Source organism: Phytophthora sojae (assembly GCF_000149755.1).
Source record: "Phytophthora sojae unplaced genomic scaffold PHYSOscaffold_10, whole genome shotgun sequence".
Lineage (NCBI taxonomy): Eukaryota > Oomycota > Peronosporomycetes > Peronosporales > Peronosporaceae > Phytophthora > Phytophthora sojae.
In genome coordinates this window covers 1,705,602-1,730,360 of record NW_009258124.1, presented here as the reverse complement: position 1 = coordinate 1,730,360, position 24,759 = coordinate 1,705,602, and the positions used below count along the sequence as shown (strand labels likewise).

Below are 24,759 nucleotides of genomic sequence, written 5' to 3'. Positions count from 1 at the left end.
GAGGCGCAAGATGGCTACATTCTTGGTCTCCACGGCGCAGTCGATGGGGGAGCGCCCCCAGCGGTCCAGCGCCTCGGCGTTGGCCCCGCACTGCAGCAGGTAGTCCACCATCTGCAGCTGCTGGTCGCTCACGGCGATATGTAGGGGCGTTCTACGTTGGGTACGGGTGGTAGAACGGATCAGAAGGATGTCTCTATTGTTGCGCTGTTCTACCGGGTAGGACTCTACCGTTTGTCGTAGTCGGCGGCGTTGACGTCGGCGCCGTGCTCCTCGCGCAGGCGGCGCATGGCCTCCAGGTTTCCTTCCGACGCGGCCCAGCACATGGCCGTGGAGTGCGAGACGCCGCCGCCCAGAGCCTCCATCGCTACGGCAACACACCGCCAACTTATCGCTGGATTGGCAAATCCCGTGGTAGCTGATACTGTGGGTTTAGGCGGGGGACAACTTCAAGTGAATTGGATTCATTTTCATTTCGGTGGCTTGGGTAGGCTACAGCTTCCCCATACTGCTGCAAAGGCTACATGTGTGTGTATTCTTTAGTGCATGCACCCGACGAGACCGGCAGTGTGGGTATACGGTAGTGCAGCATTATGTTGCTGCGAATGTAAAAGGCCGGACACTTGTGCTGATGAACGTCGATTGCATGGATAGATCGTTGGAGACGGCTATTATACACTGGGTCACGTTTCTCACGAAGCCGCTGGACCACAAGTAAGTCTGCTGCAGAGTGTACTCCGTGCATTGAGGCGTCCGCTTGCAGAGAGTGCTGTACAGCAATCGTTCGTCCTCGAAGCGTGCTTACTCCTTCCTCCACAGCACAACACGAGCAGTGAGATGGTAGTCGAAGCAACCAGAACCATGTACGAAGTCCTTCTCAGCCAAAGTTGGCCATAGCAATCCTCAGCTCCCACTCGTCTTCATCCAGTCGAGCAGCATGCGCGATGCGACTTGCACTCTTCCATCAGCAGCAGGACCTGGACATCACTTGCATCGCCCTTGATGACCACGCAGACAGAGTCTGGGACGTGTCCAAGGCTCGGACTCTGAAGCTGGCCCTGCTCAAAATCCCCCACGATGTGCAGGGCAATCAAAGATTCGCGTAGCCCCCGGTAAATTCCGATCCGCCACGTACTTGACCCCAAGGTCTCACTTTGGAATCCGCGTCCTCCAGCTCAAGTCAAGTCTCTCTCCGCTCTCCGCCCTCCTCCATGTCGACCCCCGCCGCGTCCGCGCAGCCGCAGCTGTACATCTACGACCACTGCCCCTTCTGCTGCCGCGCGCGCGTGGCCATGGGGCTCAAGCAGGTCAAGCACGACGTGCTGTTCCTGGCCAGCCACGACGAGGCCACGCCCATCGGCCTCGTGGGCTCCAAGCAGGCGCCCATCCTCGTGCCCGTGGGGGAGAAGCCCTTCGCCGAGAGCTGGGACATCGTGGCCTACATCGACGCGCACTACGGCGGCGCGCCCGTCCTCAAGCCGGCCTCGGGCCGCGAGGACCTGGCCAAGTGGATCGACAGTGTCATGCCGCTGCTGGTCAAGCTCTACCTGCCGCGCTTCCACGCGGCGCCGCTGCCCGAGTTCACGCTGCGCGCGTCGCGCGACTACTTCAAGAGCAAGAAGGAGCAGAGCTTCGGCGCCTTCAGCGACAACCTGGCGCAGAGCCCCGAGCTCGTCAAGCAGGTCAACGCGCTGCTGCTGCAGCTCGAGCCGCTGCTGCACTCGGGCCAGTCGGTCAACGCCGAGCTGAGCTACGACGACCTGGACCTGTTCGGCCGCCTGCGCGGGCTCACGCTCGTCAAGGGTGTCGAGTGGCCCGCCAAGGTGCGCCAGTTCCTCGAGTACTTCTCCGAGCACGGAGACGTGCCGCTCTACGACAACGTCGTCAAGATCTGAGGAAGAAGGCTGATGGGTTTTTGCCCTCGGCAAGGTAATTCATGTCATGGCAATGTGTCAGTTGAATGTGGTGTCGTTTACTGCAGTTCTGCAAGTCTCACAGGTCTCAAGCGTTCTTGGTGTTCGAGTTACTCGAACAGTACTTGTACAATACGAATCTCTCTCACTCTCTCATGTGGTGCTGCGGTTGCTTGAAGGGTACCGACGACACGCGTGAGTCGGTCTCTCTACGCGTTAGGTTCCTTATGTACTGTACTCTGGACAAGGTGCTGAGAGCAATGAGCAGTTCTTGTCGAAACTCCAGAGGGAGGAGGCTGATCGTCATGTCGATTTAAGTGCGACGCCATCACCGACACGATTTGGATCGATTTCCTCTACGGCACGTCTCGATCCGGCCCCTAGTGCCACACACGCGGGTGCCGTGCTGGTCTAAAACCGACGTCTCCGCGTACAAGCCCCACGTCTTGGCCAACTTGGCCATTAACGATCAGTGTGGAACTTCTTAGCGTAAGTTGTGGTCCTTCTTCACAGTGTGCGCTGTATACACCGTCAGTTGCTTCACCTATGCGTTGCTGAGCTATTCCGTCTTGGCCGACCCGCTTGAGTTCTTCTTTCCATCCGAGACCACCACTCCTTAGACGGCTTTAAGGGCGTCGCCGCTGATGAAAACCCGATGTAGCTGCTGGATGGACTGTACCGCATGGACCAGATCCGAGAGCAGCTCACTCGCTTGCAGATGGAGATGGCGGTAGCGGAACGTGAAGGCTCGGAGCGTCCGGAGATCGGCCACTTCGTCTTCCGAGGGTCTCCTGGCACGGGAAAGACGACGGTGGCGCGCGTGATGGCGCAGATCTTGCACTCGATGAGAGCTTTGGGCACTACGAAGCTGGTTGAGACCTCCGGGTTGGATCTTACCGGCGAGTATCTGGGTCAGACGAAGATGAAGGTGACGGGGAAGCTCGTGGAGGCGAAGGGAGGACTGTTGTTCATCGACGAAGCTTACGAGTTGGGTAAGGGGAGCGATGACGACGCTGGTAGCTGCGATGACGGATCCCGCGTATAGCGGCATGGTGATCGTGATCGCGGGCTACCCGAAGGACATGGACGTCATGTTGAACCGCAACGCCGGGCTTAAGAGCCGATTCACACGATTCATCGACTTCCCGGACTGGGAACCCGAAGACGGCGTGGCGTTCCTTCGGGCGAAGGCGGAGAAGGAGGGGGTGAAGCTGGAAGCTGAAGCTGAATTGGTCCTGGAGCGAACTTTTGCGGCGTTGAAGATGCTGGATGGGTTCGGTAATGGTCGAGACGCTATGCGGGTATGGAAGGAGATGAAGCAGTGTCGGGCAACGCGAGTGTTTAAGAACGACATACACGAGGAGGTGAGGACGATCACCGCTGAGGACGCAGCCATGGCTGGAGAGAGCATCGTGACTGCACGGCGCCCACCCGATGGACCGGTGCTCTCGCAGTCGTCGCTGGTTACGGATACCTCGATGTTTAAGGTTCAGGAGCAGCAGCCACGACAAGAAGAATCATTCTCTGAGGCCACGGAACAAAAGGAACCTGAAGAATTTTCGTTTGAACAAGAGCCGGAAGAGAAAGAGGCGGTCTTAGAGGAGAAGGTCGAGGTGGAGGCTGAAGAAGACCCGGACGCGGACGAAGATGAAGATCGAGATGAGAAAAAGTCCAAGGAGCAGCGGGATTCTGGCGTGTCTGACGAAGACTGGGAGGAATTGGAGCGCGCGAAGGAAGCCCACGCTGCTCGCCTGGAGGAACTACGCCGTGCCCGTGACCAAGCCAAGCTGGAGGAAAAGCGACGCCGCGCTGCGGCCATGCAGGAGAAGATCCGTCGTATCTGTCCATGTCCAGCGGGCTACACTTGGTATAAAGTTAGCGGTGGATGGCGCTGTGCTGCAGGTGGACACCGAGTGTCGGACGCTCAACTGAACAGCCAGTTCACATGCTAACTAGGCTAGAGGTAGTTTGCGTCGTTTTAAGTTTTAGGCTAACGTTAGAGGTAGTTTGCGTCGTTTTAATGCGTGAACTGTGGTTTTAATTACCACATCTGCTTTGGTTGTCCTGCTTTCGTTCTTCTTGCGTCCGAATTTTCCCTTCAAACATGAGGAGCTCAACTGTCAAAACTTTTACTAACCGTTTCCGCAACGTTGTTACTCATAGGTACTTCAAAAAGTATAGATAAATGGAATTCGTCGTGCAAAGTGAACGAAACAAAAACTAGAAATATTTCTATGCTATTTCGATACAGTTTCTATCGGCAAGAGTCGCAGTTTAAGTAACGATGGAAGCTCTCGATGCTCGCGTTGAGCAAGTGCTGGGAAGTATCACCTCTGACAACACCAAGTACGTCTATCTACGAACTTTATCTCGCTTCATAGAGTGGCTCTACGAGAATACGGAGGCGGATCGACGGCAAGTCCTGTTTACTAGTACGTTTCGTGACCTGGGTGCAATTAATGGGGAGAGTATCGCGCAGTGGTTCTCTATCGTCCCTTTACGAAGCCCTGTCAATCTAAGTGTATTAAGTACTATGGAGTGTATGCGCTACTTGACCTCGATGGAGCAGCGTGGTGTCACCGGAAAGTCGACTTTTGGAAATGTTCGCTCGGCGATAGTGTACCTTCACACTCAGACAGAGTCCTCGGTGAATGCTACTGCAACGATGCACACCGAGCTTTACACATGGGGTGGGGGCTTTCATCAAGTGCCAAGAGAGTTTGTGCTACCCGCAAGAACCGTTCGCGTTGTGTGGCAGCAATGGTGTGCTGGGCAACCGCCACTAAACAGCTATCAAAGCACGATATGGCTTCAAGACTACAAAAGATCCGGCTTGCAGAGCTTCAGCGGCTGATGCGCTTCGTTGAAGCACTTCTGACGAGTGATGAGGTCCTGCGAGCGCACAGCTCTCTCGATTCGGCTGGCCTTCTTTTTGAGCAAGTAAAGAATCGTTTACCGTTCTCATCGACGTAAAGTAAAGGAAGAGCGCGTAGACTTGACCAACTATCGTGGAGAACACTCGCCCGTGAGCATGCAAGGCACAGCTCCAGCTAGACTAGCTACCATTACGTAGGTGAGTAGCGGTAAGCTTACACAATACACATTTACTTCGAAGTGGTAGTGTTTCTACTTTCACACTGTGTACCAAATGTGCGGCACAATATGCTTCGTGCAAACTGCACGATGAATTCCACTACATTTTGCATTATTGACAGTTTCATTTGATTTTTGTATATCTGGCATTTTTGCATTCGTGGAATTCGCCGGTCAATTTGCACCCCGAATTCTATACGAAGTGGCAGATTCGCACGGCGATTTCCGTAGAAGTATTTTTTTATTGTTGGAAAACGCAAACGCTGCATTAAAAATCGGTAGAATTCTCTTCAGCATCTCTCACACCTGACATGAACGTTTCCTTGTACTCCTCCCACACCGCGAGCTTAAAGAACACTCCAGGCTGATAGCGCGGCTCACTGCACTTGAGCTTGTCCTTCTTCGCATCATTCGCTCGGCCACCTCCAAGTTTTCTGTCGCGTTGGTCAGCAACTTCGTCCGACAAAGCGCTAAGACCCGCTAACACTTCTCGTGGGAACTCCGCAGGCAGAAAGCTCAAGTGTCCGGTCGATATGCTCACACAGCAAGTTAAAGACAAACCTCGACGCGGTACGGATCGATCTCCTCCAGGGCGCACGGGGATCTGGCACGTAATGCCACACTCGCTGGTTTGTTGGTCGAAAGTCACGTCCTCCACGCAAAGCGTCCAGCGCTTTGATGCGCATGGTCACAATATCGTGCACGAGCTCGTTCTTTCGCCTCGTCACAAACTTTTCACAGCCAGCGAGACACTCGCGCGCTACGCCCCCAAACGTAGCGAACCGCTCTTCAACTGTGGCTCGATCCAGGAAAACGTCCGGCTTTCCCGGTCGCCTCCACGGAACATGGGCCGCCGTAGCTACCAGCTCGTCCAACTCCCACAGTGGAGTATAGCACACGAACGACTGGGCTGCATGCTCGACCTTGTCCAGCCATTCGTTGTTCGGGTTAGTGAAGCAGATCATCTGAGCTGGAGGTGGAGGAGGGGACTTGGGCGGCCCGTCGAACATGTAAACGAGCTTGGTCTTGCGCTCGATGGCCAGTGCTCGAGCTTTCTTCATGAGTCTCCTCCCACCAAGGTACTCGGCTTCAATCACGCGTTCTCCTTCGAAGACCGTGACTCGAATCAGCCTCGATTCGTCCGTGTAGGACGCTGTGATGATGATTGCATCGGGGTTTTCTCGACTGAAACGAGAGAAGACGTATCCGTACAGCATCGTGTTCCCCGTTCCTGTAAATGTCAAGCCCGAATTGCACAACACAAATATTAGTATCGTGATCAAGAAGCACATACACACACAACGGAGTATCGGACTTATTACCTGACGTTCCAGAGACTGTAATGGTACGAGTACCGTAGCGCAGCTGGGCTGTGATTAAGTCGTAGTATTCAACGTAGCACGGACGCACGGCGTACGTGTCTTGGTCCAATGGAAGCTGCGTGGGCAGGGCGGTCGGGAACACTTGTATCTGCACGCTGCTTTGCCGGGTTTTTGTGGCATTGCTGTCGCCGGCTCCTTGAGCGACGACAGAGTCGTTGGGAATCGCCACGGTAGCTTGGTTGCCGCTGTCAGTGATACGCCTCACCTTGCATCCGGCTTTGCGCTCGCCGCTCCGTGCGTGCTTTCGCTTCTTCGACGATGTTGGTGCCATGTGTACAAATGCGATATGGATCAGCCCCAACAAAAAGTACTGCCGAGATATCCCAACGCTGCTAGTCAATCAACGATAGCAGTGTCTCTCTTGTAGGTCGCTGTCGATCTATCCAGGGTTGCAATCCTGCAGGGGGGGGTAGGACGAAAAGAGACAATCTCCCAGAGTGTTGAGCTAACTTCGCCAAATTCCTTTGACAATACTCTTACCTTGAGAAGCAGAGATGAGAGCGCGAACAACAAATATTACGAAGCTCATGGCAAGCTATTACCATGTGTAAAACACTTAATTGTGTGCGCTAACCTTCGGCGCCACATTTCCAGTATTTTTCATCTACTTGAGCATCGCGGTGACGCCAACAATGATCAGTGCCGAAAGCGTAGCGCCGTAGAGAATTTTGAGGAACTTCTAAACGTAAGGCCAAATCCTGCGGTTCTTCTTCACGGCGTTCGCCGTGGCCGCTGTCACCTCCTTCACCTGCGTGTTGCTGAGCTTTTCCGTCCCGCCCTTCGCCTGGGAAACCTTGCTCGCTTTTCCTCGGAGCTTGCTGAAGAAACTCGCTCCAGGTAATCCTCGCTCTTCTTCGTTTTCATCCGAGACCCACCAGTCATTCGATGCTGTCAGCTCGCGAGCGTCTTAAAGACGGCGAAGGTGGTTGTCACCGCCGATAAACTGGGCCACATCGGCCTCGGCGGCCACAACGTCGTTGAGCTGAGGGACATTTTCGGCGTTGACGACGCTGTTGCAGGTGGCGGCGTAGGTGGCCACCACCAGAGCGAAGAGGTAGTGTACGCGCATTGCTGTACCGTAGGTTATTCGCGAGTGAGTGAACTCCAGCGGCGATCGACAAGGCACGAACTGGGGATACGGAAGAGATGTGGAATTGGGTCTGCTGGTTCCTTGGCAGGACTCACACAGTGTACGTACACAGTCTATTTTCGGTGATATCTTGGAGTTTGTAAAGGCAGCCCATCACCCCACAATGTGACCTTCCCGCAGGACGGATGTCATCCGCGGGAAATGGCTTTGCTCCGCTGCGCTCCTGCGATAAAAAGATTCTTTCACCTGTGCTCGGCTCGCTGGAATGCTCGTGGCTGGGCCCGCCTCCGCAAATACCGCGCGGCCCTGCTACGCGAGCCTCCGTTGGTCCTAGTTGCCAGGACACTCTCGCGTTGGCTTTCGCCTGCGGACTTAGCGACGGCACTTCGGGGGGTCCGCCCCTCTCTCGATTCGCTCGGGGGGCGCCGCTGCGCGGCCTGCCCCACCCCCTCGTGCTATACGCCAAGTCCTCGGCTCGGCCAGGCGCGGTGTCTAGGAAAAAAAATATCGGGTTGCAGCGCTCGCCTTCGCTCGCTCACGCAGACCCGCCCCCGCCTGATCGGCGGGTGTTGACGATCGGGGAACGCGCTCAGCGAGGCTCGCGCTCGCGTTCGCTCGCCCTCCCTCTTTAACCTAACTGCGCTGTTGGCTAGAGGCGCATTAAAAGCGCTTAAGACTCCTTGGAAGATAGCGCATTCGATTGCATGCAACACGCATCGCGCCTAACGCAACGCAACGCACTGGGAAGGCGTTTGCTCCCGCATACGTAGTACACACATGCATATAAGCACCGCAGTAGGACATGCTCACATTAAAATAGGGTTGAGCGGGTGACCGCTGCAGACGGTCGCACGACGCGGAGGCGGAGCGAGCGCGCGGGCGCTTGCTTCCGACCCGGCTGTTGTGAGCCAGTCGCTCCAAACATGAAATTTGACGTCTGGAAAATTCACATTGCGTCAATGTTAGCGATCACGCAACATTGGACCCCATCAATGTTATTGATCCCACACATTGAGGCTGATTTTCAATGTTGCTTTAATGACTCTCTGTCGAGCTGTCGAGCTGTCGTGGCGACGCGTGTCCACTATTGTCACATTGGTAAACCAAATATTCTGCTACGAGAGATACCGTAACATTGTGCAATGTTAGGCAGAGGCACCATTGTTGCGCTCAATGTTACGCAACGCCACCATTTCAATGTTGCTTTAATCAGTGCCGGCGTCCCCGGCCTATTCGCCACAGTGGTACTTATGATGCCTGATAGATTACTGCAGCGGATGGTACTGTATGTACACCCTCTGTATGATTCATACATACTTAGTAAGCTCATGCAGAATTACTGTAGGTACCCTCACTTCCGACACCTAATACTCCTTATTACTTTTGAGATTTAATGTGTTTATATTTATAAGGTTGCAGAAGCCTAGCTAATATATTATGATCGTTACGAGGTTTTCGCGCCAAAACCATTCATTTCACATTTTGGCAGGCAGAAGCATGATGAAGACAGCAAGAAGAATTCTGCGCTGCTGCTGCTGCTGCTACTGCTGGGTGTGGCACCCCGCCAGCTCCTGGTAGACCTCTCGCGGGACGAAGGCGAAGAGCAGCGCCGCCGCGGATAGGAGAAAGCTGCTCGACGCCACCCAGGAAACGTACGTCCCTGAGGACGCGTCCACCACGTGCACCGACAGTGCCTCGTACAGCGAAACGGAGCGCTCAACCGCGAAGTGCCTGTGCTATATCTTAGCCCATGCTACTAGGGCTGGAGCTGAGTCGTGTTCGGCGCGCTGAGCCTGCAGCCGCCCACGGACCGAGCTTTTGGAGAAGGCCTACAAAGACCAGCTAACGCCAATGCAATGGAGCGAGGTACTGCGGTACGATGTGCGCTAAACTCGTCTCGCACTGCTGGTGCTAGCCATACATGTAGTCTTGCCGCTCAATGGAAGCCTTCCAAAACCGTATTAAACTTCTGCATAAACGGATTTAAGAAAACTTATTCTGATGAGACGTAAATTACGTCTGAATAAACGAAGGGTCACTTCGCCCCCTCATTGTGCAATACATTAACGTTAAGTTGGTTAAAGTATGCACCTCCCTCATTTAGCAACTTGAAGCATAAAGACCGACCTCTCACATATATCGACCTCTGCACAGTTTATATTTAGAGAGGAATTTAGAGAAACATTTTATGTCGATGAAATGCAGGTTTTGGAAGGCTCCCAAGCTTGACCTCTATGAGCCAAAATACAGCTTAAACCCAAGCAAATACAATCCCCCTTTAAATCCGATAGAAAAGCCGATGTCGGAAGTGAGGGTACATACAGTATTTAGTTTGTTCGTACAAGAACTACACAAGTGGTTTATCACCAGCCATGTCAAGAGAACTTGGGTTCGTGCGGATGCTGCACTTGCACCAGCAATGTGTACATCCCCGCACCGACGACGCCGCCAATAAGGGGTCCGAAGATGGGGATCAAGAAGTAATACCCGTCCGCAGTCCACACCTTCGAGCCGTAACCCACCATGTACGTGAAAAGACGAGGACCGAAGTCTCGCGCAGGGTTCATCGCATAGCCCGTGTTCATGCCGAAACTCATACCGAGAGCCATGACCATCAACGCAAAGGCAAAGGGGGTGCCAACGGTGTCGGGTGATCGGTTGCGGTGGTCCGTGATGGCGTAGATGCACAGCAGCAGCATACACGTAGCCAGCGCTTCCGAGTAGAAGGCTGTGAGGTTGTTGATGTCTTCGTTCGGGTACGTGGCGAAGTTGGCCTGCGTGGTCTCCTTGTTCGGGTCGGCCTTCATGAGCTTCTGGTAGTCCAGCAGGTAGATCGCACACGCGCCGAGGAACGCGCCCACCACTTGTGAGGCGCAGTAGCCCGGCAGTTTCCACCACGGTAGACGACCATACACCGCGTGGGCGAACGAGACGGCGCAGTTCATGTGCGCTCCGCTGACGCCTTCGGAGCAGTACACGCCCGTGAGCACGGCGATACCCCACGCCATGTTGATGCTGAGCCACGTGCCGTTGCTCTCCCCAGAGAGCACGACCTGGTTGTGACGCCCATACCGAAGCAGATCATGACGAAGGTACCGAGGAACTCGGTCAGGCATTCGTGCACGTGCGGGCTGGTCGTGACGAACCATTGAGACTTGTGGTCGACGCTTGCTTCGTACTGGCTGCGGTTGGTGTGGTGCAGTGAGCGATCGCACTGGTCGATCACGCGCGGCGTGTACGGGGTGACTGCGAAGCCCGTGTACCCGGTGGATTCTTCGAGGATGGCCTGGCCGCTGTTGACAAAACTCGAGTCGATGCTCGAGCGAATGGCTTTGAACTTGGAGGCTGGCACGCTCACAGCGACGTGGCCGCTGTTGGTGAAGCCTTGCGAGGTGCCGGAGGTTGATGACTTGGACGAGAAGTTCATGGTCGCTTGAGTAGGTGGAGGCGAAAGAAATAGTGAGAACTCTGTCGAAGCTGGAGGGAGATCATGGTCTCAGTTGAGCATGCAAATACTCGAGGCAACAGGAGGTGAGGCGGGGGGCCCGATGCACTCTGAAAACTTGGCCAGCAATGGCTTTATTGAAGTTGTTCTAGCTCTCGATGGGGTCAGCTAACTAAATCCAAGTTCAGAAATGATGCTTTTGGATAGTCGTGTTGGTTTGGTGCTTGGGTTTTACCTCCAAGGTGCTTCGTGCCGCTGTCGCCTCTGACCTCATCGTCCCTCCACACTAGACAGGGTTGTCACCGATAGTCAGAGTTGCCCGGATAATACCCATTCCTTCGAGGGTCATGTGGTGTTGCTCAGTTTCTTCCGGAGAAGTCCCGGATTTCCCTTGAGTGCAGTAAGCGTATTCTCGTGGTGCCTGCAATGAAGGCCTCGACAAAATGGTAGCGGTCGTTGGGTGATTCCTTCCTCACATCAGAACCAAACGATATAACAAGAGATGGTATCGAATCGGTGCATTGCTGTACAACAAAGGTAAACGGAAGCCGCATGTGATTTAATTTATCTCGATCGCGTTACTGACTCTGCTTTCTCTGCTTCGAGTCGAGAATGCCATGTATCCTAGTGCCCCCCTGGGGGGCCCTGTTCTCCTTGTTCACTATAGATGACGATGCTGGATCTCGACGAAGAGAATGTAGGCGCCGGCACCGATGACACCACCTAGGAACGGCCCGACAATTGGGATCCAGAAGTAGTAAGAGTACTCGGTGAAAGCCTCCTTGTATCCGGCCAAGTAGGCGAAAAGTCGAGGTCCGAGATCCCGGTTCACGCTCGCACCCAGGCCCGTGTTGAGGCTAAAACCAGCCCCAATGCCATGACGAGCATAGCCAAAGCAAAGGGGGTCCCCACGGGTCCTGGGCAGCGGTTGCGCTGGTCGGTAATAGCGTAGACGCACGACATGAGGAACGCGCACAGCAGCACTTCAGTGTAGAGCGCCGTGTAGTTGGACACGTCGTGCGGGTACGTGACGAACAGGAAGTGCATGGTCTTCAGGTCCCCGGCAGATATTTTCTCGTAGTGTAGCACGTAGACGAGAGCTGCCGCGACAAACGCGCCCAAAGTCTGCGCCAGCATATACCCTGGCACTTTCCACCACGGCATCCGCCCGTACACCGCGTGCGTGAAGGTGATCACCGAGATGATGTGCGACCCGCTCACGTTCTCAGCGGTGTAGACACCCATGAGCACAGCAACACCCCAGGCCAAACTCACAGTCATGACATCGCCTGCCTTGCCGTCGGAGATGGCAACCTGGCTGTTCACGGCCAAGCCGAAACCAATCACAAATGACTGCCCCCAGGAATTCGGCCATGCACTCGCGAAGATGGGGTCTAGTCGTCACGAACGGCAGCTTCTTCAGGTCTTGGCCACGATCCCAAAGCTGGCTGCGATTGGTTTCATGTAGGGATGGATCAGGCTCGAGTCTGTACGGGGCGTGAGGCGTATACGGCGTACTCGCGAAGTCGGCGTACGCGGACTTGTCGGTCACGTCGATCACGAGTTGTCCGCTAGTGGCGAAGCTATCCTCGCCGACGTGCACCCTGCTGGCCGAAGGGACTGTGTTCATCGTTGTTTCTTGGACGGCTAGCTTGATGTTTCTCTGGAAATTTTAGAGTGGCGAGGTGAGCCGCGACCCCCCCCCCCTTCTCAAGCAAGCGAGAGGAACTTTGGTGGATGTTTCAGGGTAGCTCCTCCAGATGATCGCTAGTCCTGCTCGAAACGCAAGGCTAAAGCTAATAAGCTGAACCCCGAGTTCAGACATCTACGCATGTCCCCTCCCCCCCCTCCCTGTGAAGCTGAAGTTTCGCTGGTCGCGATTCACGCGACTTGAGTTCAGAAATAAAGAGACACTTGGTCACCACCGCTGCATCGGCCACGAAATCATCTTTATCGATGGGTCGAGCACCGAGCGACGATCGCGGCCATGTGGTGGTTGGTGCCTGAAGCTCAAGAAGAAATGGCCACCAGTGATACAGGGATGCCATTGGAAGAGCTAGAGCGACGGTCTCGCATGCAAATTGAAGCAGCCACGACGTCAATCCGCTTCGACTTGCGAAAGATTACATCGCCCTCACTGCTGTATGGCTGGTAGCGGCGAGTCAACCTTCGCCATGATTCTTCTGGAACTGGTCCCGAGCATTGATGGACTGCTCCATGGTCTGTTCCAAACACCCAGCTCGTTCAGTGCACTGTATTACTACTAGTAGTACGAAGTTACTCCTTGCAATTAAGCTTAGTATACACGGAGGCGCACCTCTACTTTTTGCGTCCTCGCTGCGATGCAAACTTGGGTTGAGCATTAAATATCTGTCCGTCGCTCTTGAGTGTTGTAGAGGTAGCGAGGCGTCTGAGGGACGTCGTCGGTTGAAGCGCGCAATCCGGCTTGTCCAATCGACAGGAACATGTTCAGACGAGTGGTTTCAATACCCTGGGAGCGAAGCAGATCGCCAAGCTGTGCGAGAACCTGGGGCGCGTTCTCCAACGTCACGGTAGGAGCTGACGGCGCAATAGCGCTCGAACCGGTACTTCGTAAAAACGGGTGGCTCAGCAAACCATCGTCACCGTCGATCGGTGGTCGAAGGCGATGATCGCGCTGTAAGCAGGAGCGTATGACATCTTCCAGGTCTTTATTCTTCAGCGCCGGGAAGGGAATCGGTACTGACGGGTCGATAATACATCGAAATTTCTCAACGATGTTGCGCGCATCAGCAAAGGGGGGCCTCGAGTACACGATCTGGTACAAAATACAGCCTAGCGACCAGATATCACTCGCACGTCCAACCTAATCACCCATTTTACGGAAGTGGGTTAGTGAAAAGCAGGCGAAAACCTGTGAAGTAACTTCTGCGCACCTTCATTCTCCCTTCAGGGTCACGCTTTCCATCGGGCATTGTGTTCCCTTGAATCGCCTCTGGTGACATGTAGTTGACGGTGCCAACCTGACTGTCGCGCTCAATGTTTGTCGTGTCGTTCGAGATTGTTTTTGCGATGCCGAAATCGATCAGTTTGAGCGCACCATTCACGAACAAGAAGTTGGCTGGTTTTAAGTCGCCTGGAGCAATGACAATTGTAAGTAAGCTTCAAGAATACCACGAGCGTTGTCAGATCGTCTTGTTGCCGCCAAGCACTTACCATGAATAATCCTCTGGGTGTGAATCGCGTTGACAGCTTTAAGCATCTGAGCCCAAATTACCCGCAAGAGATTCTCGTCCATGCCGCCTTTAAGGTTGCGTAGCCGCTCGCTTAAATCGATCTCACCGTGCTCCATTATCTATCATACGAATGATACACGATTAGTATGCATGAAAGTTGCTGTTTCGGCACATGACTGGGATAGCGTACCACGTTGATCTGTCGTTGCTTCAAATCCTGCTCTGCCGCAATCAGCTTGATGATGTAGGGGCTTCCTTGCAACTTTTTCAGCAGGTTGATCTCGTTTGTGAATTGGGCAATACTCTGCGCGTCAAGCTTTTTCAGCTTGATCTTCTTCAGCGCGTAAATCTTGAGATCTGGGCCCAGCATTCGATACACTTTGCTGCTGCCACCGCTCCCAATCTGCTCCAGCTTTATGTACTTTTGACCGTTTACCTGCAATACAGAAAGATGAGCAACTATTGTTGTCTTGGAGAAGCATACCCAGCCGTACGTACCACAACTCGGCTTGTCAGAGATTCTAAAGCATCTCGAGACATAGAGCTTGTCATAGCGGCCACCGGCGGAGACGACGAAGACGATACAGAGCTTGGTGAACTCATGTCAACGGCCACACTCGGGTCAAGCTGTTGGCGCTTCGGCGAACGGTTGTGATCGAGTGCACGCGCTGTGCTGGTGTTCTTCACAACCCGTGATCCCAACGCCATACCTACTGATTTTTGGACTTCAGGCGAAAACTTGTGCTCAGGAGCGGGTGACTTGTTCTTGAGCACACTCACCTTCGCGGCACTGTTTTCCTCCGGTGGAGCCACTTTTACACTCTTTACCGGTTGTACGAGAGTGGTCTTGATTTCCTTTTCAGGTTGTATTTCTGCTACCGGAGTCGTAGATGGTACCTCAGTGTTCTTTTCTGGCGGATCAACCGAGGCTTCGTCTGCCTTCTTATCTTTTGGGCTCCATGACAAGATATGAGCATAGGCACCCACATCAATTTTCGGCCTCTTCTTCATTTCCGTTCTGGTCACCGGTGATTTATGTGTGTTGTACGCGATCTCCTGATAAATTCGACAATTGGTGATTCGTGAGTTGCAGCATAGATATCCCGAGCAAGAGCGCACAAACCTTGACTGGGGTCATGGCCTTGCTGGGTTTAGTCGGGGTGGCCTGGCTGCCCATCAAAGCATCGTCATCGTCTTCGTCGTCACTCTGGTGATCGTTCGCAGCGATCACTCGGAGCGGTACACCTACGATAACAAAAGCGGTATGTTAGTGATACACCCCGATCAATCATAACGCAGCGGACACCATACCAAGCGTAGAAAATCGTAGTGGCTGGTGATGCGTCTTCCTGGACGTAGACTGCGACTTGTGACTCGATCGTGTTGGGAGCGAGGGCGTCGTGAGCAACGGCGATTTGTTCCCGGTCCTCGGGACTTTCGACACTGTTGAGAAGCCTACTTCGGGGCGAGGATGGCTGACAGGCGTCGCATGGGACGCATTCGTCGCATCGGATGGAGTTTGCAGTCGCACAGGCGCGAGCTCCTCCCGTCCTCGGCGCTGGTTAATTGGCGTTCTGACCACCACCGTCGTCGAAGCGTGGATCGGGGTCGTAGCGCGGCTGCTCAAACCGCGAGGGGTGACCACCTTGGCACTATTCTGCACCCCACGTCCATCCTCGGGCCTGCCAATGTCTAGCGCTTTCCTCGACGCCTGCTTCTTCGTCTGCAACGCCAGAACCTTCTGCTCTTGCGGCGATCCGGAGAACGCCGCGACCCAACCTGCTCTGCCCGCAATGACCCGTTTCAGCAGCTCCTCCTTCTGCGCTGGAGTCAACGCGTCATTGTCCACTCCTCGCTCCAGAATCTCCTCCGCCGCGTCCTTATTCCCGCCTTTCCCGGCCGCGTACTCGAACGCCGCCTCCTCCTCGTACAGCAGCGGCTGCCGCTCGCCCACACGCCGCCTCTTCATCTCCTGGAAGTTCATCCTCACGCCCGCCTCCGTGCTGCACCAGACAAACAACATCCTATCAGTCCACATACTCAACCCAAGTGAAAAACAAAATAAATCAACAGCCCACGCACTCGCTGAGCTTGGCCAGCATGATGCATATCTCCGTGTAGCCTGCCGTCTGGCGCGCCGCCTTGGAGTCCACGCACGTCACGGCGCGCCTCAGCAGCCGCAGCTTGTTGTATTTCCCTGGGTTTCCGAGCAATGGGCAGCGCAGCAGCTCCAGCCACCGGTCCACCGAACGCGGGGCGCCCTTGAGCGCGACCACGAGCCGCAACCGCCGCTCCGAGGCCTTCTCCAGCATGAAAATGGTGCGCGCCGACTCGCCGAAGTGCAGGATCTGCGTCATGGTCCCGTCGGTGTCCGGGTAGCGCACCGTGGGCTTGGGCAGCTGCTGCACGAGCGCCTCCAGGACCGCCTCGGGCGAAGAAAAAGCCGCGGGAAAGGCCGGCGGAGGAGGCGGCGGCGGCTGGTTCTCCTTGTCGTCCGGGGGCTCCATCTTGATCTTGCGCCGCGTCGGCAGGTGCCAGGAGCCGTCGCGCGGGCGCTTGCGGCCTCGGGCCGGCACGTCGTCGCCGCCGCCGAGCGCTATGGTGGCCGAGTCCTCGTCTTGAGTGCGCGCGCGCGGATGAGTGCAAGAGTGATTGTCGCGCGCAGTAAAAGGCGTAAAGAAAGTGATTGGTAGATAAGCACATATTAAACCCCGCATTTCAGCCAATCACTTGATGTTAAAGTTGACTTCAACTGGTACCATGGGCACTCCGCCTCGAGAAAGGCACCACCACCACCACCACCACCACCATGAGCTTATGCTATCACACACTTCACTACTGTCCAGGCAGCAACACCACAAGACATGAGCAGGGCGACTGCCGGTGCAACCTTCGTCGGGCGCACGGAGCTGCTGGCGTGGCTCAACGCGCTGTGCGTGACGCGGCTGACGTGCGTGGAGCAGCTGTGCTCGGGCGCCGTGGCCTGCCAGGTGCTGGACGCGCTCTTCCCGGGGCGCGTGCCCATGAGCAAGGTGCACTGGTCGGCGGCGCACGAGCACGAGTTCGTGCGCAACTTCAAGCTGCTGCAGCAGGTGCTGGCGGCGCTGGGCGTGCCCAAGGTCGTGCCCGTGGACAGGCTCGTGCGCGGTCGCTACCAGGACAACCTCGAGTTCCTGCAGTGGCTGAAGGAGCTGCACGACGCCAACGTCGAGGCAGTCGCCGGTCAGCAGTACGACGCCATGGCGCGTCGGGAGAAGGGCAGGGGCGGCGCGGAGTTCAACAGGCTGCTGGGCGATGCTGCTGCTGCTGCTGCTGCTGCGACTGCGGCGGTGGTGACACCGAGCAAAACGCCAATGAAGCCGGCGGCCGGGACGACACCACGTCGTCGGAAAGGCCGACTGTGCTCTGGTGATGATGCAGTCGCGGTGGACTATGCTGCCATGCTGGAGAAGAAGATGGCGGGGCTCAAGCTGCAGAGCGAGGCCGCCGCGGTGGAGCAGAGGCAGCTCGCGACACAAATGGAGGAGCTCCAGAAGGAGGTACGCTTCCGTTCGTTGGTGGTGGGCTTGAGAAAGTTGCTTACATGGTTGCTGGTGATTTGTGGTGAATAGCTTGCGTCTGTTAGCACGGAGCGCGACTTCTACGTGAAGAAGCTGGAGGCGATCGAGGAGCTGGTCCACAATGTCGAACTCGCCAAGACGAACAACGCCCAGACAAACATGCTCGGCCTGGCGATCCTCGACGTGCTGTATGCGACCGTAGAGGATGAGGAAGAGTTCGAACCGTTTTGAAGATCAAGCGACAAACCAAGAGCAGACTCAAGAATGCAGGCGTGTAAGATAGAAATCGACAGTAAACCTAGTTAGCAACGATTGGCAGAGCCTCAAAGACAGCAAGCAAGAAAAGGATTACGAGCATGCTCAATTGTTTGCCAAACCTAGTCGACTGTCGTCCTAAGAGCGAAGCTTGAGGAACGTGCGCTTCAGGACGCGAGCCTGCAAACAACAATTGTAAGAACACGGTCAGACTCGACAATCATTAACTGCGGATAAACTTCCACGTACCTCGTAGCTGATAGTGTGCTGGATCGTATCGGTCCCGGTGTTCCGTTGATCAGCTGCAGTTGTAGTGAAAATGTCCTTGCCATGCTGGTCAGCGCAGTCAAGGAACTCGAGAATATCGTCCATAGTGGAGTCTCGGATGGTGGTCATGTGCTTTGCCAGCGTGAGTGCCAACCCGAGGAAGCAGCGTTTGGCATAGTACCAAGTGTCCGGTCCAAGCTTTCGGTGATACGGCTCCATGCTCTTCATCACTCGGCAGATGCCGAAGTCGTAGTTGTTCTTGGAGCAGTAGAGCGTGCCGATAACGAGGTTCACGATGCAAAGGTGGAAGAGCCTCTTTTCAGGGTCGCGACTCGATTCTTCCTCCTCCTCTCGCTCGATAGACCGCAGAAGCTCCTCGGCCTTTTCGTTGTCGGTATTCATGACGTAGCACACGCACAGGTTGGCCAGGATGATGGCCTGTACATCCAGCAAATTGTCTTGGTGCTTCTTCACGAAAGGTTCGTAGTACTGAATGGCCTGCTCGTACTTGTTCCCTTGCAGGAAGAAGACGTGCGCCACGTTGAGCTTCCAGGCCTCGTGCTCCGAGCAAAATTCCGCCGTCTGCCGGAAGATCTTCTCCACTTGCGTGTAGTTGCCACGCTCCCAGTAGATGTTCGCCTGCGCCATCAGCACGGGCATGAAGTCCTCCAGCGCGTCATCATAGGCCTTCAACGACGTCTTGATGTCCTCGTTCGACTGTGCTAGACGCGCGTCCTGAATCTTCTTGGTCAGTTTGCGCAGGCCTTCAACGTGCTTCGTGGCCAGCTCGTCGTACTTTCGATAAGCATCTTCCGGTGATGTCTGCAGCGTCACCGTTGCGTCCATGAAGTCGTAGAAATCCTTGGACAACAACTGGAACGTCAGGTGGGCGTTCTCCGCGAGGACATCAGCCATGAGGTCGTGGAAGCCGTGCTTCGTGTACAGGATCAGCAGGTTGGAGAATGTTTCTACCGGGAACGGCGGGTTCTGCAGCAAGAAGTTGAGCTTCTTGAAGCCTCCGTTGGGATCCACATCCATGTTCATAAGCCCAAAATTGTGCAGCGAGACCGGGTCGAGCTCTTCCTCCTGTCGAGGTGGCATGTCCAGCAGTGCGTCTCGTGCGCCCTTGTAGTTTTTCATCTCGTACTCAATGGCCGCCTTCAGGTTGAAGGCCTCAACCAAAGCCGTCTCGCGCAGCACCGTCGAGTTGCGCACGGACTTGACGTCGGCATTCTGCTCGCTCTTGCTGCCCACGCTCAGCTCCGGGTGGTCACGCACTCCCTTCTCAATGATCTCAGCGATCTGCCTCATCGCGTTACCGTATTGCTTCATCTTGAAGAAACAGAGCGCGATGTTGTACGACAGATCTGGCTGGTAGCCCAGGATATTCAGCGCGTCCGCGAACTTGGCTCGCGCAGCTTCGTATCGACCCTCCTTGTACTCAATAGCTCCATCAAAGACGATGGTGGTAGGGTCGTCGGGTAGACACTCCTCCAGCACCGAGCGCGTGGCTTTGATATCGTTCTGTTCGTAGTACGAGGCGGCTCTCAGTAGGTGAACGCGTTGAGCGAACTGCTCGCTCTCCAGTTGGCTCGCTCGTCTCGAGGCTGTGTCGTACTGACCCGACTTGTACAGCGACTGCGCCAGGTAGAGCTGGTACTCGTCCACGTCCGGGTAGTTGGCACAGAGCTGTTCGTACATGCCGACGGCCTGGTGGAAGAGCTGCATGTGGTAGTAGCAGTACCCGAGCAGCGAGAGGGCAGCACGACTATGCGGGTGGTTCTCCAACTCGATCTGCAGGATCCGCACGGCCTCCTCGTACTTCTGGTCGCGAATGAACCCGTAGATCGTCGACGTGTAGCTGCTCCCGGCACCATCCTGCGTCTGGAACATGGCTGGCGATGGCTAAATCCTTCGAGTCGTGCAGCTCCCGGTCGATTTCGGGGAATGGCCGACTGTTCCGAACCGACACTAGCGTCGAGGGTTTCGCTTGAAAGAGGTCGTCTGTCACGTAGATTCTACTACATATGAGGACGAGAAGGTAGAAAGGTGTATCGCTACGCTTTCATTGAGTTATCTAGCTCTGACCGTAAGCTCTGTCGTTTAGATCTTGACAACGGCGTCGAACATGGGCACGTCGCCAGCCTCCGACATGTGGTCCATGAATTCGCGCACCTTGGTGGGCCACTCGATGCCCTTCACGAGCGTAAGAGAGCGGAGTCGTCCGAACAAGTCCAGATCGTCGTAGCTGAGCTCTGCGTTGACCGAGTGACTCGAGTGGAGCATGGGGGCGAGCTCAAGCAGCAGCTGATTGACCTTCTCAACCAGCTCAGGGGACTTGGCCAACGCCTCGCTCAGAGGCATGGACGCTTCACGCTTGGCCTTGAAGGCCTCGCGTGAGGCGCGAAGGGTGAGTTCCGGTAGCGGGGCAGTATACAGTCGCGGGTTGTACAACATGTTGAGCGAGGGCATGGCCGTCTCGATCCACTTGGCCAGATCCTCACGACCCGAGGCGGGTTTGATGATGGGACCGTCGCCGTAGTTGTCCACGTAGCTCACGATGTCCCAGCTCTCCCCGAAAGGCTTCTCACCCACGGGGACGAAGATTGGAGCAGCCTTCACGCCCACGAGGCTCCTGGGGGTCGCTTCGTCGTCGTAGGCCATGAAAATCACGTCGTACTTGACCTTCTTGAGTCCCAGCGCAACGCGGGCGCGACAGCAGAACGGACAGAAGTCGTAGATAAAGAGCTTGGGCTGCTGGGTCGTGGCGCCCGCGATAGCCATGCTTGGTGTTCTGTGGAGGGGGTCGAGGTGGTTGCCTGGAAGGATTTTCAGTTGTGAGCCGGTTGAAAAGCTTTGACGAATGTTGACCCGCCTTGCTGATTATGAGCCCATAGTTGCTTTGGCCCGTAAACTACCCCGCGGTTTACCCAGCTCAACGTGTCTACGACGTACTAGTAGACTCTATATGTACTAGTATGGGGGTCCTGAGATGAACGTGTATTTATTCACGCCGTCGAGCTCATTCTACGTGCTCGTGCGGGTGCTGCACTTGCACCAAGAACGCGTACCAATGACGCCTCCAACAAGCGGACCGCAGATCGGGATCCAGAAGTAGTAGCTGCGCGTCGTGAAGACCTTCGAGCCGTAGCCGACCGCGTAAGTGAGCAGTCGAGGGCCGAAGTCGCGCGCAGGGTTCATCGCATACCCCGTGTTCATGCCGAAGCTCATACCCAGCGCCATGATCATCAGTGCAAAGGCGAACGGCGTACCCACCGTCCCCGGCGAGCGGTTGTTCTGGTCCGTGATGGCGTAGATGCACAGCAGCAGCATGCCCGTTGCGAGTGCCTCCGTGTAGAAGGCCGTGAGGTTGTTGATGTCGGAGCTTGGATACGTCGCAAAGTTGGACTTGGTGGTCTCCTTGTTCTGGTCGGTTTTCAGGATCTTCTGGTAGTTGAGCAGGTAGATGGCGGCAGCGCCCACGAACGCGCCCAACACCTGCGAGATCCAGTAACCTGGCAGCTTCCACCACGCGAGACGGCCGTAGAAGGCGTGGGCGAACGTGACGGCGGAGTTCAAGTGCGCTCCGCTGACACCTTCGGAGCAGTAGACGCCCATGAGCACAGCGATGCCCCACGCTATGTTGATACCGAGCCACGTGCCGTTGGAATCGTCCGAGAGCTCGACTTGGTTGTTGACCCCCACGCCGAAGCAGATCATGACGAAGGTGCCGAGGAACTCGGTGAGGCACTCGCGGACGTGCACGCGGTTCGTCACAAACCATTTCTCGTGATGGCTCTCGTCGCGGGTGTACTGACTGCGGTTGGTGCGATGAAGCGAGCGCTCGCAGCGGTCGATGAATCCACGCCAGCTGTACGGTGTCGCGGCGAAGGTGGAGTAAGGAGCTGCCGCACTCGCAGCGCTGCAGTCCACAGTAGGTTCGACGCTGAGTCGAGGCCCCATCCTGCTGGGAAATGTGTGATGAAGGCGTCTAAAGAGAGAATGAGCGAGCGTGCGAGTGGATCTACTGACATGCGGCGAGTATGTGACGTGCTCTGATACCCTCGGAAGACCGCTCGATGCAGCGTTCAAGCACCATTCGGCGTCCGACCTCGCGCCCGGCTCAAAGTGTTGAAGTGAAACAGCCAATCAGTACCGACGGCAGTCAAGCCCCGAACTAAATTGGGGGGGGGGCATCGAAACGTACATATGCACAAGTCTTAGCCGAAGACGGCACCAAGGCATAGAGTGCCCGGAACCACCGGTAGCGGCAGCCTTGCCCAAACAACGACCCCTTTGAATGAAGAGGTCACGTGCCGATGTGTTGTTGGGTAAGTTCTACACTGCGAATAGGCCTCCCTCACACAATCAGCTCCTACGAACAAACAACAGAGCAACGCCACAGTTTGCAACGATGAAGATAGATACAAGCTAGCCACCACAAAACTCACACTGCTCCACCTTCACGACTCACTACGTTCTTTGCTTCGGCCCATTTCGTGTCGATATCCACCACAACAATGCAACATAGCACTTCAATCTGTACACAATCTGCACACAACCGGTACACTGTACCCCGTTTCCATTTCCCACCAATCACATGACGCCACTACCCGTCGCCAGTCAAAAGCAGCAATAAAGCGCAATAAGGCACTCACCATGACCGCGACCACGACCTTCGCCGGCTACCACGCCATCGCGCTGCCGCTGGCGCACAGCTCGTTCCGGCGCTTCATCTACGCCAAGCAGCACGACGCCAAGCCCGGCGCGCACGCCGAGTCGGTGCTGGCCGCGGGCCGCACCGCGTACCTCGTGAACCTGCCGGCCGCCGCGTCGGAGGAATGGCTGCGCGCGTGCCTGGAGCCGCTGGGCGCCATCCAGCACGTGGTGGCCGGCACCGGAGGCCTCATGGACGCTGAAGGACAGGACGAAGATGTTACAGTGGACGACGTGGCCGCGCGCACGGCGCACGTGGTGTTTAAAGCTCCGGAGTCGCTGGACAAGATGCTGCAGGTGGACACTCTGGAGACGCCCGCGCCGGGCCGGCCCTGTGGACTGCAAGGTGACGAGTTAACAGTGTCCTCATGAGGTGGACAATTGGAGGACTTACCATTGTTATTACTGCATCAGGCTACGCGGCCGCGTACCGCCGCAACCGCCCCGGCCTGTCGGTCATCAAGGAGCTGGCGGACCGCTACATGGCCTCGTTCGACGAGATGGAGGACGAGGACAAGCGCAGACGCGAGGAGCTCAAGAACCAGGTGGACGACGACGGCTTCGTGACGGTCGTCAACACCAAGAAGCGCGGTATCGTGCAGGCCGAGGAGGTGCTGGCCAAGCCCGCCAAGAAGCAGAAGAGCAAGGAGATGGACAATTTCTACAGGTTCCAGACGCGCGAGAAGAAGCGAGACCGTACGTTAGATGTGATGGAGTGGGGGTGAAGGAGGACTTTTGCTGACTGTGGTGTGGTTGCTTTTAAAATGATACAGAGCTGAAGACGCTGCGCGAACGCTTCGAGGAGGACCGCCAGTTGGTGGAGAAGATGAAGAAGGCCAATAAGTTCCGACCCGAGTAACTTCGTTCTACCCCCCTAACAACTGTTTATCTTTCTTATGCACAGTCGGAAGTCTTTTAGTGCTTTGTTTGGTGCTGTGTTTTGCTGAGCGCAGGAGATGACTAGATTTCCTGACAACAAAGACAGCAATAGCTCCCAGGAACACAGGTACTTCGAAGTACGCACTTATGAGGCAGCACGCATACTACGGCAGGAATTGGTGCCGCATTTGTGCCTTACCATGAATTATTCATGTGCAAGACCCTCTGGCTGAAATAGTGAACGGCCCAGTGTTGATGTTTGCCACGTTTCCAGGCCGACCACGAACTTAGTCCCGCACATTACTACGCAGACCCAGTTCTGGCTTGCTGATGTGTTCGGCGGCGGCGAAAGGGCAACCAAGAACGAGAAAACCCCAATGAGTCGGTGTGTTAACGCAGCACCATCAACGTATGGAGGTGATCAGCTCGATCTCAGGTATCGTAGAACGCGCGACGACCGGCGACCAAGCAGAATTCAAGCAAGCTACTTCGCAGTATGGTGGGCCCTCACGCAGGCAAAGCTGAAGTAAAATACCATCGCCAGAGCAGTATACCCCGCACAGCTATCGGCGACAGCCTCAGGTGACGAGGTCCTGAGGATGGATATTTCTCGGTATTCGCGCTGGCCTACGGTGACAGGCACGCAGCGGAGTCAAAAGACACGAGACTCCACGACAGCAACCGCCCAGGTTTTAGCTCCTCCCAACAGGTATGGTGTTTCACGTTTCCTGCCTCAGCTCAGTGGTCGAGGCCGAAACTCTTCTGCCTGTCGCGGTACGCACACACTCAGTGTCTATGCGTCCATGCCCTCAGGACTAGCGACGCAGCTAGCCAAGTCGAACACCGGGTGTGCTCATTGGTCTGCAGCTGCAAGTTCAGCGAGAACCGTTTAACAAGATCGGTCGCGGTGTCGGTTCTCGGCGTTTGGCGCCAACATTGCGCGCCCC

General features: G+C 55.7%; 10 protein-coding genes across 10 annotated transcripts; 3 read left to right on the top strand and 7 right to left on the bottom strand.

The window, feature by feature from the left end:
• Nucleotides 1-1,208: 1,208 nt before the first annotated feature.
• On the top strand, nucleotides 1,209-1,892 carry PHYSODRAFT_305881 (hypothetical protein; the record flags this gene model as incomplete). Its single annotated transcript, XM_009537464.1, has 1 exon — nucleotides 1,209-1,892. One exon carries the CDS (start codon nucleotides 1,209-1,211, stop codon nucleotides 1,890-1,892), a length of 684 nt encoding a protein of 227 aa, XP_009535759.1.
• Nucleotides 1,893-2,592: 700 nt separating this feature from the next.
• Nucleotides 2,593-3,863, top strand: PHYSODRAFT_362049 (hypothetical protein; the record flags this gene model as incomplete). Its single annotated transcript, XM_009537463.1, has 2 exons — nucleotides 2,593-2,902; nucleotides 2,931-3,863. 2 exons carry the CDS (start codon nucleotides 2,593-2,595, stop codon nucleotides 3,860-3,862), a joined length of 1,242 nt encoding a protein of 413 aa, XP_009535758.1.
• Nucleotides 3,864-5,271: 1,408 nt separating this feature from the next.
• PHYSODRAFT_339506 (hypothetical protein) lies at nucleotides 5,272-6,656 on the bottom strand (the record flags this gene model as incomplete). The annotated part of the gene is made up of 4 exons (XM_009537462.1): nucleotides 5,272-5,502; nucleotides 5,578-5,655; nucleotides 5,696-6,234; nucleotides 6,326-6,656. The coding sequence occupies 4 exons, from the start codon at nucleotides 6,654-6,656 to the stop codon at nucleotides 5,272-5,274; spliced, it is 1,179 nt and encodes a 392-aa protein (XP_009535757.1).
• A 333-nt stretch (nucleotides 6,657-6,989) lies between these two features.
• PHYSODRAFT_339505 (hypothetical protein) lies at nucleotides 6,990-7,454 on the bottom strand (the record flags this gene model as incomplete). Its single annotated transcript, XM_009537461.1, has 3 exons — nucleotides 6,990-7,064; nucleotides 7,101-7,291; nucleotides 7,319-7,454. 3 exons carry the CDS (start codon nucleotides 7,452-7,454, stop codon nucleotides 6,990-6,992), a joined length of 402 nt encoding a protein of 133 aa, XP_009535756.1.
• Nucleotides 7,455-9,850: 2,396 nt separating this feature from the next.
• On the bottom strand, nucleotides 9,851-10,902 carry PHYSODRAFT_259896 (hypothetical protein; the record flags this gene model as incomplete). The annotated part of the gene is made up of 2 exons (XM_009537460.1): nucleotides 9,851-10,510; nucleotides 10,540-10,902. 2 exons carry the CDS (start codon nucleotides 10,900-10,902, stop codon nucleotides 9,851-9,853), a joined length of 1,023 nt encoding a protein of 340 aa, XP_009535755.1.
• Nucleotides 10,903-11,581: 679 nt separating this feature from the next.
• PHYSODRAFT_259868 (hypothetical protein) lies at nucleotides 11,582-12,550 on the bottom strand (the record flags this gene model as incomplete). Its single annotated transcript, XM_009537459.1, has 3 exons — nucleotides 11,582-11,777; nucleotides 11,879-12,314; nucleotides 12,439-12,550. 3 exons carry the CDS (start codon nucleotides 12,548-12,550, stop codon nucleotides 11,582-11,584), a joined length of 744 nt encoding a protein of 247 aa, XP_009535754.1.
• A 732-nt stretch (nucleotides 12,551-13,282) lies between these two features.
• PHYSODRAFT_525160 (hypothetical protein) lies at nucleotides 13,283-15,339 on the bottom strand (the record flags this gene model as incomplete). The annotated part of the gene is made up of 5 exons (XM_009537458.1): nucleotides 13,283-13,765; nucleotides 13,836-14,035; nucleotides 14,116-14,254; nucleotides 14,326-14,571; nucleotides 15,259-15,339. Coding segments are annotated over 5 exons (1,149 nt in total), but the record flags the coding sequence as incomplete, so codon positions are not given.
• A 702-nt stretch (nucleotides 15,340-16,041) lies between these two features.
• Nucleotides 16,042-16,492, bottom strand: PHYSODRAFT_524537 (hypothetical protein; the record flags this gene model as incomplete). The annotated part of the gene is made up of 2 exons (XM_009537457.1): nucleotides 16,042-16,138; nucleotides 16,218-16,492. Coding segments are annotated over 2 exons (372 nt in total), but the record flags the coding sequence as incomplete, so codon positions are not given.
• PHYSODRAFT_288703 (hypothetical protein) lies at nucleotides 16,486-21,511 on the bottom strand. The gene has a single exon (XM_009537456.1). It carries the CDS (start codon nucleotides 20,108-20,110, stop codon nucleotides 18,158-18,160), a length of 1,953 nt encoding a protein of 650 aa, XP_009535751.1. The 5' UTR covers nucleotides 20,111-21,511; the 3' UTR covers nucleotides 16,486-18,157.
• A 1,355-nt stretch (nucleotides 21,512-22,866) lies between these two features.
• Nucleotides 22,867-23,792, top strand: PHYSODRAFT_564860 (hypothetical protein; the record flags this gene model as incomplete). The annotated part of the gene is made up of 3 exons (XM_009537455.1): nucleotides 22,867-23,279; nucleotides 23,348-23,629; nucleotides 23,707-23,792. The coding sequence occupies exons 1-3, from the start codon at nucleotides 22,877-22,879 to the stop codon at nucleotides 23,790-23,792; spliced, it is 771 nt and encodes a 256-aa protein (XP_009535750.1). The 5' UTR covers nucleotides 22,867-22,876.
• Between the last annotated feature and the right edge of the window lie 967 nt (nucleotides 23,793-24,759).

Coding starts and splice junctions, on each gene's coding strand:
- PHYSODRAFT_288703 (XM_009537456.1), bottom strand. CDS start 20,110: ATGTTCCAGACGCAGGATGGTGCCGGGAGCAGCTACACGTCGACGATC.